Source organism: Podarcis filfolensis (genome assembly GCF_964270895.1).
Source record: "Podarcis filfolensis genome assembly, chromosome: 3".
Lineage (NCBI taxonomy): Eukaryota > Metazoa > Chordata > Lepidosauria > Squamata > Lacertidae > Podarcis > Podarcis filfolensis.
This window is the reverse complement of record NC_139606.1, coordinates 86,450,820-86,467,572: the sequence shown is the minus strand read 5'-3', so window position 1 is coordinate 86,467,572 and position 16,753 is coordinate 86,450,820. Positions and strand designations below refer to the sequence as shown.

The window sequence follows — 16,753 nt, the reverse complement described above, 5'->3', positions numbered from 1 at the left end:
TGCTAGAGTAGACATTTTAAACAAGTAATAGGCAGTTTCTGTATTCTCTGACATCCCTGTATTCCCCAAATAGTAGTTAGAGGGTCAGAACTGTATTTACTCATATTAACTGAACTTCTCATGACTTGCCAGGATCCTGAATATTTATTTACAACTTTAAAACATTTTTTTCTTTTATAAGCGAAACTGTGGACAATTTTGTTGCCTTGAGTAACGTTTAATAGCTTTGTTAGGGGCCAGATTAAATTGCCTCAGGAAGTGAACATGTCCGATAACCTACCCATTGTCCACCATTGTTCTAAACATTTCCCCTAACATATAATATTGCTTTCTGGTCTGGTTCATAGGTAACATTGCTGCTCTAACAAACAATGGTTTAATGGAGCAGGAACAAGCTACCAGTTTGAGCATTTCCTCTTTCCCTTCTCTTCTCCTCCTGCAGTCTTTTCTTGAGATAGACTACCTGGTTTGGTGAATCAGTTTCCCATGACATCCAAAGTAGGACTGGTTTAAGTGCAACTTAAAAGTCCTTGTGTGCAAATCAGAATAAAAATGATGGTTTGCAGTGTTGGTTTCTAGCACTTTGAACTCGTTATGAATATAGAACAACTGATCTCGTGACGCTTAAGTCATGCAATGATGGAAGAAATTTAACCATTTAATGGTTCTTTAACTTATTTGACTTACTTTAAATATGTAAAAAATTCCCCTAGAGAGCTCCAGCATTCCATCAAGGGATACCACCTTCAAGAACAAGATGCACAACAGCAGAAGCCATGTGTGCTAACTAGCTAGTAAGTTACTGGACCTTGGAGAATGCTCAGACGAGACTATACTGTGAGAGTCAAATGGCAAAATCGTCTGTCTCATATGGTCAGATGCCCATATGTTGATTAGGACTGGTGACCATAGAATTACCAGGAAGTCGGAGGGTTGTGGAATATAACCAGCACACCCTGTTGTGGGGATGAGGACCCAGTCTTGAATTTATTACACAGGTATTGTTGGCTAGTCAGCCTGTTCTCTCAGCTATGTTAGAGCTATTATATTATATTATATTATATTATATTATATTATATTATATTATAGCTATTATATTAAATGAATGTTGTATTAAAATGAAAAGAACTCAAAGTTAAGAAAGGCTCTTTTATGACTGAAGCAGAAGTTCACAGTTTCCTAAATACAGTTAGGAGACTAGAAGTGTGCTGTGGGCTTGTGTGTGCGCCATCCTCTTCTCTGCATGTGAATTCTACCCTCCCTTCCATGGCTTTCTTTAATGCCAATCAGGTTTTACATGTGCATTAGCACTAACTAGGACAATGAGGGATGAAAACCCACTTTTTGGTTTTATGATAGCAGCCCTGGTTTACCATGCCTAATGCTAATTCACACATAGAACAAATTATGAAGGAGAGGGTGGCTTTTATTTTGCATGTAGTGTAGGAGAGTATGTGTCACTCTTCGTTGCCTTCTCCCACAAAGAACAGCTATTGCCCATTATTCTTTGTTCATTGTCCCAGCCATTCAGCTGTGGTGTAGCAGATCACATTTTCCGTCCTCTTGAACTTGTTTTGTGGCTCGATTGAATGCAGCTGTAGCATGTTGATTCTGGACATGTAGGTGATTTTTGCTGGTACAGTAGGTTGCTGGGCGATTTAACTGGCAGACAGAATAGTTTCCAACACAGTGGCTACATGAATAAAAGGTTTTTAAAACTTACTTATGCTACCCAAATACTGAAAAGAAAGATATTGTCAGTTTTCCAGTTATAGATCATTTATTGCTTCTGGTATTTTTGACTATAAATTCTTTGGAACAAGAGTTGTCATTTAGTTTTATATTTACACAGCATCTGGAACAGCACGTTCCTAACCTGGCTAAGTGCACTCTGTCTCGTATATTCTGACCAGAATATTTATTACTGGAGTTTGCAGAGTTTTGTGTTATTGTAGCTTACTTTAAAGAATGCATAACCACAGTAACTTGTTGTAACACAAGTTTGTCTTCTTTTGAAATCGCAACTTAAAGTGCAAGTGCCAAACATCTTTTTTGTGTATGTAGATCTAAGTGATATATTGCTTAACTTGAGTCCTGGGATCAGTACCTTAAAAACATTACACAAGTTTGCCTAGAATCCTGGACAACAACTCATTTTATGGGAGAACCACTTTGAGGAGAGGGTGGAGATTGGTGGGCAAGTCAGCAAGTCCTGGTGCCGCAGCCTCCAGTTGCTTCTGCACTTTTCTTGCCAACTGGCATTGGTCCACAGAATTGGCCCTGATTTTTTGGCTAGAAGCTTTTTCTTTCCTTGTATGTTCTCCAAAATGTTGAGGATTTCAGACTAAAACTCTTATATCTAAATATTCTAATTTTAAGATGTCATTTTCATTGGAGTCTGAATACTGCAGCATGAAATCTGAAATATTAAACATTAACAAATAATAGTTCACTATAAAATGCCTGTGGTCAGAGGAATTAAAGCTTCTGCTAACCGTACTGCACACAGGGGAAATACTCTGGGATGAATCGTAGCGCTCTGATATTTGTGCGGACAGATTCTGCAATGCCGCTGTTACATTTCCTGGTTATTGCCATTGACACTTCCCTCTCTTGCTTGTCTAACAACTCCATGATTCAATGGCTGGCTAAACAGAAAGGGGAGCAGGGGGTGTCTTCAAACTGGCTGCTTTGCGATTTCACTAGTGAAAAGTACCCTACCTCTTTCAGGGTGTGGGTGTGTGCAGTCATATTCTGAAGGACTTCATTTCACATCAACAACCACAACTCAACCAAATAGCTCAGGCCCAACAGACAGTGGCGGAGCTTTATGCTCTGGCACAGGGGGGGGAGAGCAGGTGGGGGAGGGGCTGGCGTGCATCCTGGGGGCAAGGTGGGTGGCCCAAAGGGGTGGGGCGTGTGTTCTGGGGGCGGGGTGTGTCACCTGTGGGGGCGGGGCTCCCAGTGCTGGCGGGGGGCAGCCGCAATGGAACCCCACCGGGATAGCGCTGCCGGGGGTGGTGTGCTCCCCCCACCCCCCTCTTCCTCTGCCATTGCCAACAGAGACTCCATTTCCTCAGGGTCTTGCAAAAGAACAATGTTAAGCAACAATTGATGACCTCCTTCTACCAGTCCACAACAGAAAGTGTCCTCTCATATTGTATCACAGTGTGATATGTTGGCTTGACAGCCATGGACAGAAAGTCTTTACAGAAGGTGGTGAACACAGCACATGATATCACGGGCTGTCCCCTGAGCCTGCTAGATGACATTGCAAGGGACCAATGCCTTAGGAGAGCAAGAAAAATTCTCAGGGATGATTCACACCCCGGCCAGCACCTCTTTAATCTTCTACCCTCGGGCAGGAGATATAGAAGTATAATCAGTCGTAGCAACAGGCTAAAAAACAGTTTCTATCCGCAGGCTGTTAGGCTGCTGAACGGAAAATAATATAGTGCAACTGACTTTCGGGATTGGTGTGTTGTGCGACAAACACACAGAGTGCAGCGAGATTGAGTGTTGGGGAGGGAGGGAGGCTCGGTTAATTTCATTGTACACAGGTTGTACATTGGCAATAAAGGTATTATTATTATTATTAGAGCACAAGATTCTTAATCTCAGGGTTGTGGGTTTGAGCCCCATGTTGGGCAAAAATTCCTGCATTGCAGGGCGTTCAGCTAGATGACCCTCGTGGTTCCTCCCAGCTCTACAATTCCATGATTCTATCATTTAAAACCAAGGGAACTGAGTGAGTCCTAAAAACCTCTCTATTGCTATCAAATATTGGAGAAAGAAGAACCGGAATAGGTACTTAGGGCTGGAAAATAAGTAAAAAATCTACCCTCTTTGGAGCTAGCAGGATGGTCTATAGTTAGTTCCAGCCAATGACTTAGCAGTTGAGAACCAATGATATACTGGAATGATATCCCTTAGTAAGCAGTGGTGAAGCCATACAATAGACAAACATGCATCACATCCTTCTTCTTATTCGTGTAGGTGGCTTGACATCGAGGTCGGTAGAGTCTATTTGCAGCATGGTGGGGGAAGAAAATAATGCCCTTTTTGAATACCACTTTGACATGATTATAGGGTTTTTATTTAGGAAGGTTTGGGTTTGTTTTCTTTCCTCCTTTTTAAATCTCACTGAAAAATGAAGTGTCAGAACTATAAAGATTAAAGTGGGGTTTTGTTTTTTTTAAAAAAAGACACTCAGCTATGGAGCCACAGATCTGAAATTGTATCAAGGATTACTATGTTTTCCCTCAAACTGCTATTATAAGGCATAGTATCTTTTAAGATTTATTTTGACACAAAATCCAGATTGCCCAAGCATTCAAATTAATGTAAACTGCTTAAATTATAAACACTGCACATCTTTTTCAGGCCAATTTCTGACAGCTTTTGTGGAAAAAATGTATGCAGTATGAATTTGCACTGAAAAAAATTCATTCTGCTAAGTGTATATATAAAGAACTGCACGTATCCGTGAAATGAAGAGCATTGCTAAATAGGGTTTATGCTACAGATTTGGCAGGGAGACAAAAGATGTAATAATGAGATATTTTGTTTATTTTAATGAAAATAACTTTTATCTCCAAATGAGGAAAGACATTTAAATGTATCTCCTTGAAAACATCTGTCTCAAAACTTTAAAATGAGGGTAAACTTTATGTTTCTCATAAGCATTACTACTTGAAAGTTGAATTAGTCAGTACTGTGCCATATTTCACTCTGGTTCTAAAGGGTGTCTATGATGGATAGAATGGAAGCACAAAGATGCCAGAAAAATAGTTTAGAGAAGGGGTGTGACTGAAATATTAATAGTTGACAACTTTCATCAGCATGTATTTTACATACTTTGATCTCGAGTTTATTTTTAGCCAAAAATAAAAAAGCTCCCTGAATAAAAGCTTGAAAAAATTCAAGACTTGATTAGTTCTTGAGTGAAAAATAAAGTTTGTATGTACAGTTGTACCTTGGTTCTCTAACGCCTTGGTGCTCGCACATTTTGGCTCCTGAATGCTGCAAACCCAGAAGTTAGTGTTCTGGTTTGTGAAATTTTTTCAGAAGCCTAACGTCTGATGAGGCTTCCGCTTGACTGCAGGAAGCTTCTGCAGCCAATTGGAAGCCGTGCCTTGGTTTGCGAACGATTTCGGGAGTTAAATGGACTCCGGGAACTCATTAAGTTCGAGAACCAAGGTTCCACAGTATCTACCTTTGTGCTTTTCCTCTGTTTCACCTCGTTCCATAGTTACTGAAGGACCACCTCATTTAATGGCTAATGCAGGACTGTATATAATGCAGGAACAGTTAAGATTCTTTTGGTCCAAAGGCCCCATTTACCCATTCAAGGCCTCTCTTATAACGTGGCAATTTTTACCATTTACAGTGGTACCTCAGGTTAAGTGCTTAATTCGTTCCAGAGGTCCGTACTTAACCTGAAACTGTTCTTAACCTGATGTATCACTTTAGCTAATGGGGCCTCCTGCTGTTGCCGCGCTGCCGGAGCACGATTTCTGTTCTCATCCTGAAGCAAAGTTCTTAACCTGAAGCACTATTTCTGGGTTAGCAGAGTCTGTAACCTGAAGCGTATGTAACCCGAGGTACCACTGTATTTTTAACTTGATTATTTTAACTCAGTACTTCAAAGTCTTTGTATTCCCCAATCAGAATTCCCTCATTTCTTTTAAGTCTGTTGAAATCAGATTTGGCCCATGAAGGATTACTCAGTTAGGTTTATATTGCCAAAGTAACATGCCTCTCCTGAATCTAGGGAGAGAAATGTAACCATCTTTTATATATCTGTACAACATGCTACCCTGTCACAAATTCATGAATGCCTTACTATGAAACTTTGTAGCATGACAAAACCTTGCTACAGTTCATTTTAGCATGGTTACTTTTTTTGGATTATGTCTTTGATTTGTTTCTGTTTGAGATACAGATATAATTAACTAAATAAAGCAATTCTGTAACCATTTTAAAGCTCAACTACCTAAGAGAAAAGCATTCCAGTCTCTAGTCACATTGTAACTTCCAAAAAGGGCATCTCCAGAACAAGTGGTACTCTGCAAGTGGTTGCCTAGCATTCTTTCTCTACCCAACTCTCCTTTTGCTAGTTCCTCAACTCTTTCTTCTCTTAATCTAGTGATGGCCCTCCAGCTGTTTTGGGACTACAATTCCCATCATCCCTGACCACTGGTCCTGTTAGCTAGGGATGGTGGGAGTTGTAGTCCCAAAACAGCTGGAGGGCCAGGTTTGGCCACCACTGTCCTAATTCATATCTTCTTGTGATGGCAACTGGCTGGATGGCAATTTTGCTGGCACCATCATCATCATCACCACCATTATCACCATTATTCCCCTCCCATCTCAACTAGACAAATATCATTTTTCACTAATCAGAAGCTCTTCCCCCTCCTGTCTCAGAAAAGCTTCTTGGTATTGTTCCATAACAAGCGGGAATGACTTTCATTTGGGGCAATTTGGATGAGGGTGAATAAACTGAAGCTCCATCCAGGCAAGTTTAAACCTGACATTGGAATAGATGCGCAACCTGTTCTGTGTAGGGTTACACTTTCATTGACTCAGCAGATGTACAATATGGGAGTATTCCTGGAACTATCCCTGCTCTTGGATACTCAGGTAGTGGCAGTGCCCACAAGAACTTTCAACTAGTATGCCACATGTGCTCTTCCCTAGAGAATATGTACCTATCCTCAATCTCAGTTCCATCTTGAATGATTGTAGTTCATCTTGGAGCGAACTTCGAAGATAGTCCAGAAACTTTGGCAGTTCAAAAGTGGCTACAAAGTCGTATCCTAGTTTAAGAGGAGCCAGCTTTCATATCACATTTTGCAAACTGAGATTAAATTACTGTTTTGCACTTTAGATGTAACAAAACAAAAAAAAAATCTGGTTTAGTAAACTGCAGAAGCATTGAATTACAGCAAGACAGAGTAAGAAGTTGTGAGAATGTGAGGACCAAGCCCAAGAAACTGATCACTCAACAATTGCCCAGTTTCAGTGCAATGCTACAAAGTTCGAAAATATTCTGCTAATCCTAAAGTGGACAAACAACTGTTTCACGCTGACAACATGATATAACATAGAACACCCCCCATGACTTCTTTTTGAAACAAAGGTGGAATATATGCCTAATAACCAGGCAGAAAACAAATACTTCTGACAATTCTGGTATTTTTGTTTTCAGCAGATACTGGCTTTCTTTGGCATCTTATTGTGTTCTTTTCTTTGACATTTTGCTATTGTAGATTATGCTGAGCCATCTGGCAAATGCTTAGGCTTCCAGATAAATGAGTTGGAGGCCTTTTGCCTCTCTCATGGCACCAGACTCACTGTTGACCTACACATGGCCCCATCCTCCTAGGGAAGAAAAGGAAGGTTTTGCTTTTTCTTTTTTTTTAGCATGGCTTATTTATAACTTTACTCATAAACAGAGTGCACAAAAATCCTTTCCCCCTCTTCTTTTACATAACATATGTTGAGTATTTGAGCTGAACAAACCAAATACAATCTTCTTTTGAAAACTAGTAAGTCTTACCAAGAGAATGATTACGTCATCAAGCTGAAATGTTTCCATTGATATGATGTCAGGAATATGATATAATTATGGGAGAAGCCATAATTCATCATTACATATGCAAGTCAACAAGACAGGGATCAAACCCCCCACCCCCGAGACAGCATACAGTTGATATGGTTTATCTCAGGCATCCCCAACCTTCTACCTTCCAGATGTTTTGGACTACAATTCCCATCATGCCTGACCACTGGTCCTGTTAGCTAGGGATCATGGGAGTTGTAGGCCAAAACATCTGGAGGGCTGCAGGTTAGGGATGCCTGGTTTATCTCATCCAGCAACACCCTCCCCCCACCAAACAACACACACTGCAAACCACTCCCTGGGCCCTCTGGTCTCTCACATTGCCAACAAAAAGTAGTGATTCACGTGATGCTGACATAAAAGCTTCCTTCATATACAGTGGTACCTCAGATTACATACGCTTCAGGTTACATACGCTTCGGATTACAGACTCCGCTAACCCAGAAATAGCACCTCGGGTTAAGAACTTTGCTTCAGGATGAGAACAGAAATTGTGCAGCAGCAGCAGCGCGGCGGCAGTGGGAGGCCCCATTAGCTAAAGTGGTGCTTCAGGTTAAGAACAGTTTCAGGTTAAGAACGGACCTCCGGAACGAATTAAGTACTTAACCCGAGGTACTATGTAAAATAATGAAACTTTACTATCTTCCCTCTCTATTCCCACTTCTCTTTCCCCCAGCCACATATTGCTTACAACAGTAATGTCTCACTTTGAATGTGACTTGAAAACAAAGACTCTGTATGTACATTGCTACCCAAGAAAAACCTTTATATATGTGAATTATCGGAGAAGGTATGTAAGATACCTTTTTGCAACCTATGGCTACATTTTGCACTGATCTCTGTCTTCTGCATTTAGAACTTGATTTTTGTGAAATTGGAAATGGTGATTGGTTTCTTCTAAAACAGTGTACTCAAAAGCTAGTATAAAATTCAGACTGTGAAAAGGGATCCCTCTCCTTCTTTGGAAATTTCCCCCCTGACAGTTGGAAGGGGGTTAATCAGTGATGTTTGCCGGGTAGCAATAAGGTTTTGGGGTTTTTTACCTAGGAGGGAGGAATCAATTGCAAGGTGCTCTAAGGAGTTTCTTATTCCATTCTTCTTTTAAAAACCTGTTTAAATGTAAAAATGGCTTCAAGAAGATGGGGGCAGCCATCTTTTTCCCCATACAGTTTGCTAATGCTAAAAATGACGCTGTATCACCAGTGGGGATTGAGGGGTGATTTGATTCAGTTCACATTTAAAGGTGAAGCTACCAAATTCACACTTTCCAGGACAATATGAGAATCAAAGCATAGCCAGCCTTCAAAATTTGCACTTCATTGAATTTTGCTGTGCAGTTCTCCAGCCAAGTAACATGTACAAAATTGCATACATTGGGGTAAGTGTGTATGAAAATGCATATATTCACGAAAGCATTTAAAAATGTGTTAAATTAAGGGAGATTGCTTGAAAAAGGTTGACATTATTTTTCATTTTAGAAGATGTAAGGAATATCCAATCATGCCAGCAAAGATTTCCATGGCTACGCTAATCAGAGAGTGAAAGTTTATAAACCAATGTTTATATTACATAGATAACATATTTATTCCTCCACTTTCAGTGCTCTAGCGGGCTATAATGGCACCATATTTGCTTATGGACAGACGGGCAGCGGCAAGACCTTTACCATAACAGGAGGAGCAGAACGTTACAGTGATAGGGGCATAATTCCACGGACACTATCTTACATATTTCAGCAGTTGCAGAAGGTACAGGTCATTCTCTCTGATCATTTTTCTTTAAAACATTTCATTAACTAAATATAATGATATAGCTGAGGAAAGAAATACTGATTTTATCATGATATCTGGTTGCCTTGAAATTATTATCTGTGTGGGGATGTTATGCAATTGTTATTAAAAGTTTTTAGATGTTCTTAATTTTTAGATACTTTTAATTAGTTTTAAGATGTTAAATATGTTTTCATTTCATTTTTAACTTCTTGGTTTTTCTGCCAGGGTTCATTTAGTCATTAAAACCTCAATAAGGCTGAGATATCAGTCCTTGGAGATATATTTTCAAACCATTCACAATAAACTGATTTAGATTCTGTAGAAGACTGGTTCAGAACTAGATACGCAGTCTGTCTTAAAAATGTATTAAAACATCATTGCTGAACTGTTAAGTATTCAGAGACAGAAATGTCCAAAATTCTCTCTGATTTTTGTGGGCCTTTTTTATTGTTCAATAAAGATTTGAAATACTTATGAATGATATGCAGGAGGTTGATTCATTGATTCTGTCTGAGCAAAGAAAGAGTAGGCATTAGGCAACTTTCTTTGTGTAACTGCACCTGCAGACCACATGAACCAGGTAAATCTGTGAACAGTAAAAATGCAATTAAAATATTTTGTGCAGAAATGTATTTTTCTCAAGAGACTTTCCCATCTGTTTTGAATTTAACATTTTTAGATCTGTTAAAAATGGTATCTGGACCAAAAGGACTAGTTAACAAGATCCCATCAAAGACCTTGAAGGGTGAATGCCATTCATAGGACACAGCTTACAGCTGCTCCACAGGTGGCGCTGCTGGTGAATGTTCATTGCTATGCTGGTTACAGACATGGCTGAATTATGAGATACAGTGTTCTGTGTTCCTAAATCCTCTAAAATGGAAGTAAATCCTGTTATTATTAATGTGACCTTACTTCCATATGAATATATTTAGGATTAGAAGGTTAGTTACTGTGAAATGCCCAATTTTACTTTAGTTTATTGCACCTGTTCCTTTGGATTCCTTGTATATTTTAGATATTTCTGCATCTTTTGACTAATTCAGTTACCGTCCCCCCCCCCTAAAATTGCTAAAAGGAGCATGTAATTATGAGGCTTCCTCATTCTCTCTTAACCATGGCTGAGAGTATGTCTGCACTGGCCCTATCATTCTGAGTAGCAATCTGCTTTGCATTTAGTATTTTTTCTTAGTAATAGTTGGAATACAGGTTTGAGCTTAGTGTTATACTCCCTCAAACAAGATGAAACTTGAAGTAAAGGATTTTGTTAATCGGATCTAGGGAACAAAGCACTGTGGAAACTTTATTAAACTGATTGAGAACTGATAAGTTAATGAAGAGGTTAGTATTCTTGTCAAATAGGATGTGACAGTCTGAGAATGATTCTTCTGCAACAGGAAATGAAAGGACCTTGGTATTTTGCCATATTCCACAAAAGAGAAAATGAAATTCTGTTTATATGTTGAAATATCAGTTGTCTCACCTCATTAACCAATAGAGGCAAAGCCAAAGTGGAACATTTATGTCCTTCTGAGTTGAAACTCTCAGATATTATTTACTATCACTGCTTGTTCATCCAAGTTGCAACTGAGTTAAGAGTTTTTGGTTTATAAGCCTTGACCAGTATCTCTGTTTGGCAGAAAGGTGGCATAGAACTAGTCTGAATATATACATAACTGGGCTTAAAAAGTTCAAATTTTAAAACAGGAAAAAATTCACTTACTGGATTGCCTCAGCTTAGTACTGGAATGGGTCTTCGTGGTCTGTGGTCCCACATATGGGATCTCTAGCTAGGCAAAGCTAGATTCAGTATATTCTTGCACATTAGGCAGGGAGCTGGCACTCTCCCATCTCTTCCTGGTTGGAGGTCCTAGCATATGTGCATACCCTTAGAGCTGCATGCAACTTCCAGCTCAGTTTTCTTCTAACTGCTGTGTTAGGTAAAGGTAAAAGGTAAAGGACCCCTGAATGGTTAATTCCAGTCAAAGGTGACTCTGGGTTTGTGGCACTCATCTCGCTTTCAGGCCGAGGGAGCCGGCATTTGTCTGTAGACAGCTTTCTGGGTCATGTGGCCCACATGACTAAACCGCTACTGGCACAGTGGAACACCGTGACAGAAACCAGAGCGCACAGAAATGCCGTTTACCTTCACACTGCAGCAGTACCTGTTTATCTATGTGCACTGGTGTGCTTTCAAACTGCTAGGTTGGCAGAAGCTGGGACAGAGCAACAGGAGTTCACCCCATCGCGGGGATTCGAACCGCTGACCTTCTGATCGGCAAGCCCAAGAGCCTCAGTGGTTTAGATCACAGCACCATCCGCTCCTCCCTTTTACCTTGCTGTGTTAGAAACAGCTAGTGGAAAGCTTATTTACTGAAATGTGGATTATCTTGAAGGAACTGTATGTTTAATCCAAGGTACTCAGAATTCAAAGCTCAGTCTAAAGACACTCAATCACTGAGATGGATACACATTTCTCTCTTACACCGCCAAGCCCAGTTTTTTGTGTATGGTTTGAATAATGTTTGCGGAAGCACCAACCATGGCATTTTGGTGGCATGGTAGGAGTGGAAAATGTGTAGCTTTGGAGAGGTGCTGGCTCTTGTAAATCGTAATCCATGGCGGACTTTGGGGAAGGGGGAAAGAGTAACAGTGAGTTGTCCTGCCCAAATATTTGTAATATCCGTAGCCTTCCGTGTCTTCCTACAATGGGCAGCCTAGTAAAATAGAAAATAACTCACCACCTCAGTAAGCCATCCTTGGTTGATAGGAGCATATTCCATACCCAAAGGGGCAATATGAGTTGTTTTCAGGCTTTGTACATTCAGAGAACCCTTTCCACATTGACATTCTGCCAGGGAACCTCTACAAGTTGCAAATAAGTATGGTGCAATCTAGGATGTATATTAGTGTCTGTGAGGCACTGCCAGGCCTATTGGGCTCTCCACTGTCCTACATGAACTGATGGGCACAACTTAGAACACAACCAGCATTCTCTTGAGGCTGCACATTGCAAAGAAGCATTGGTAATGGACAGCAAGCTGTCTTCCATTGATCCTTGTCCATCATTGATAATGCTGTGCTGCTTGTTGCTGATCTCTGTAAGCTCGCATTAATTCTTGACCCTTTGCTTTCAGACCTATTAATGATGGCAATTCTGTGCTATTTCTTTAGTTTGAAGGTTCAGAGATGCACATGGAGATTAGGGGGCTGGTGGCTGATGTCACACCGATACCGATACCTACCTAAAGCAGTGAGAAGTAATGCTGTTCCCCATGTGGGTCCAAAGGGGAAGATGCCTTTCTTGGGTTCTCTCCCAAATGAAAGATTGTAGGTTCTCAGCAGACTATTATTTTCCGCTCCCCATCAGTTTTCAGATTGTCTGAGCCAACAAAGCAATTCAAGAGGAGAATGCAGACAGATCTGGTCACAGAAACATGGAACATATATATTTGTACAAGTATGGAACCATTAAATAAATGTGATAACATATTTTGAGGAAGGTTAATAAGTAACCAGTTGTACTGCTGTTGCTCTTTTTTATAGTCTTACCATGTTTTATTCTTAATTTTGTTACTGTCTTTCTCAGTATGCCAAAATGCTTATAATGGAACATTATAATAAAAAATGGGGGGGGGAAACCACCTTCTAATAATGTGTGTAAACCATTCAAAGGACATACTGTAAGAAGGTAAACAACACAAAATATGTACTGTCAGTGTATCCTAGGTTTTTAGATAACTATTGATCCCATCTTTTTATTTTTCTTCCAATTCAGGATAGCAGCAAAGTATATACAACACATATTTCCTACTTAGAAATTTATAATGAGTGCGGCTATGATCTGCTGGACCCGCGACATGAAGCCTCCAAACTAGAAGATTTGCCGTGAGTGAAACATTTTTAAAAATCACAAATCTTTTCATTCCACCCCCCCCAAAAAAATCCAGCCTTCATTAGACGCACAATTACATTTTTCTTTTTAAAAACCCACAAGTGCTTTCAGATTTAGGTGTGGTTATTCTTAATGTATTTCCTTTCCCATACCTTTTAGAAAGTAAATGTGTCAGTTTAGCATTATGTTGGATCGCATTCATTTAGTGGGAACAATTGAGTTAAAATGTGTATTTAATAGGGTTGCTGTGGATTCTGAAAAGAGTTCTGAATTTACAGAGATGTCATTTTCTCACAGATACATCTAAAACAAAGAATATCTGTGATTTGAAAAGGGCTGCAAAAATAGATTTTTGGTCACCATTGGCAGTTAAGAAAATTAGACCTGACAAATATTCCTACTGGACACTTGATTTTTGCACCCTGTCTCATTCTGGCTTTTTTTCTTTTTCTTTTCTTTTTTTTACCAATAGGTACAACTTTTTCCATAGTGGCAGAAAAATATATGAGTTTGATTAGATAGTGTTATGTCGATGGTTTCCAGTGTCAAACTGTCCCTCTCAAAAAAAAAAGAAAAAAGAAAAAAAGAAAGAAGTGATAGAGGAAACTATTAATACTGTTCAGTATATTGTTTCTCATAATTCAAGTTGCTGCTGCTAGCTTTATATCTATATAAAGTTGTCTCCATTCCTTCAATACAGGTAGAAATGTCTAAAATCCATAAGAATTAGTCCTAACTTGGACCTTGATATGGAAAAGTACTGCTAACTTATCCATAATGATGGAGAGGAGGCAGAAGCAGGATTTTTGTTTTTTCTATAAACAAAGAATGTTTTCATTTGGCTAAGTAGATGGAATTTGTAGACTTCTTTAAAGCTGGGTGGAATATGCATAAAACAGAATTAGCCAAGTTGTACTGTACAAATTCTTTGGTTGCATCAGCCAAGCTAGTAAGAAAACCTAACATATGAGGACTTGTTTTGGTAAGGCACACACAAAGTCATGCCCAATCTCAGGTCCAGATGAGGTCTACAAGTTCCACAACCATCAAGTTTTCTCTTTGTTAAGTTGACATAAAACCCTAAGCATCTTGGGGCCCAAATGCTGAAAGGAACATCTGTGTGGTGGAGGCCCTTCTTTCCCCCCTGGTCAAGTAAAATGGGATAGAGCCTTCTCAGTGGTGGCATCCCATTAATGGACTGCCCTCTCTTCTGACTGAGGTACAAACTCACTTCTGGGGTGCAGACCACAATGTTTAGCTTTAGGTGTCAGCTGAAGGCATGCCTCTTTGATCAGCATTTTAAATTTTTTTGGCAGTGATGTAGCGAGGCCAATTACTAATAGGATATTGCCTACTGCATTATTAGAACTGTCCCAAGAATTTTTTCGCTTGTATATTATAATTGTGTCATGATCCTTATTAGTTCATGTTTTATACTGTAGCCTGTCATTTTTGAATTAGGGCCAGTCTTTAAGTGGAAGAAAGGAAATAAAATCAAAGATAAAGGGGGAAATGAAAGGATGTATTCTGAGGGTGGGGAAAACCATCACCACATTGCCTATGAAATGTTTCATGGGCCTGTCTGAATATTAACTGCAGTGTTGCACAGTTTTTTTTGGTAGTTCTGATATGAACACCTGGGAAATTTCTTTTCGCCAAGAGACACAACCTGAGGGTTGCTTTAACTGAGAGTCCTGCATTGCGGGGGGTTGGACTACATGACCCTTGTGTCCCTTCCAGCTCTAAGATTCTATGATTCTATGTTCAGGGGGGGAAATCCAGGATATCTGTGCATTTACTTATTCACAAAATACATTATGGATTCTTTAAAACGGCTGCAATATATTTTGTGCCCAAAATGCCGACATTAAGCTTTACTTAAATCTTGTTTTTATTTTTATTTTATTGTACTGTAGAGCCAGTGTGGTGTAGTGGTTAAGAGCAGTGGAGTCTCTCCGCCTCACTCACCTCACAGAGTGCTTGTTGTGGGGGAGGAAGGGAAAGGAGATTGTTAGCCACTTTGAGGCTCCTTAGAGTAATGATAAAGCGGGATATCAAATCCAAACTCCTCCTCCTCCTCTTCTTCTTCTTCTAGAAAGGTGACAATAATGGAAGATCCTGATCAGAACATTCATCTGAAACATCTCTCTTTGCAGCAAGCAACCAATGAGGAGGAAGCCCTGAACCTTCTTTTCTTAGGAGACACTAACAGGATGATTGCAGAGGTGAGAACCTTTGGCTGCAAACAGTTCAATTTTCCTCTTGTTGAACTCAAAATACTTAATATCTTCCTTCTCTTTTGTAAGTCATTTAACACAAGACTTGAAGTAATTTACAATCAACTTTAGAAACTTTTCAAATTCCATCAAATGCCCAAGTGAAGAGGAAAATCTTCACCTGGTGCCAATAAGATGTCAGTGTTGGCACCAGGTGAGCCTCACTTGGGAAAGCATTCCATAGGCAGACAGCCACAACCAAAAAGGCACTTTCTCTTGAGCATCTCTCAGGGGTAGGGCTTCATGGGGAAGGGCCCCAGAAGACATTTGTAAGGTCTGGATGAACATAGTCTGGATGTATTCTTGTTGGGAAAGGCAGTCATTTTTTTGTGGCTCTAAGCCACATAAGGGTTTATATGTTAAAACCTGCAGCTTATATTGGGCCTCGGAATGTATCGGCAGACAGTGTAATCATGCTATTACTAGTGTTATGTGGTCAGCAATGCAGGAGTGTGCCTTTGGGGGTGAAGACAAACTGTTGGAAAGTTGCTGTCCCTGCTGTGACTGTAGAGACTGATATGGGAGAGACATGTTTTGTTGCAGCTGGGGCAGATGTAGGTGTCTGATTATGCTGCTGCAGATGCAGCATGGCATTTCTTCTCTCTGTGATCCTCTTAGTGGTCATTCCTCTTCTGGTCACTGCTATGGATACATGACATCTGTCTGTCTCTAGGCACTGTGGTCATCTGCAAAGGATTCCCACACAGGGGGGTTGATCCAGACATCTTTGTTACACAGAGTTCGTCTGCCAGTGGGCCTGGTGCATGAAGCCAGCTCAACATGATAATAAATCTGAATTGATGGTATATTGCATTAGATCCATGCAAACTCTGTTGTATGGAAAACTGAGTTCATGCTTGGATCATAGACCAATGTGAATTGGGCAAGCCTGATTTTGAGGCTTGAGGAGATCTGAGCAGACGCTAGACTTCTTCATTCAATCCATTTCGATACGGTCATTACCATATGGTGATAGTAGACTGCATTGTGTTATGAGAAGAGCTGTGAGTGAAGCCAGGAAGTGAGGAAAAAGGAATGAGATAACACATCCACATCAGGTTCACACATATGGTATTTGAGTATGACTGTGATAGATCTTCATGGCATGATGTATATATCCACAAAGACTCAGAAAACGACTTCTAAAAGCAACAATGGGCATTATTAACAAGGGTATGAAACC

At 40.0% G+C, this 16,753-nt stretch overlaps 1 protein-coding gene across 6 annotated transcripts in view; it reads left to right on the top strand.

Annotated features, from left to right (window-relative positions):
* KIF6 (kinesin family member 6) overlaps positions 1-16,753 on the top strand; it is a 154,634-nt gene that overhangs the window by 16,188 nt on the left and 121,693 nt on the right. For all 6 annotated transcript variants that reach the window (XR_014545726.1, XR_014545727.1, XR_014545728.1 and 3 more), the window contains exons 4-6: positions 9,228-9,375; positions 13,178-13,287; positions 15,390-15,519. Coding sequence is in view for 1 of the 6 variants with exons in the window: in XM_083604512.1 (XP_083460638.1) it covers positions 9,228-9,375; positions 13,178-13,287; positions 15,390-15,519 (388 nt within the window). In the remaining 5 variants the exon portion in view is untranslated. The remainder of the gene's footprint in view (positions 1-9,227; positions 9,376-13,177; positions 13,288-15,389; positions 15,520-16,753) is intronic.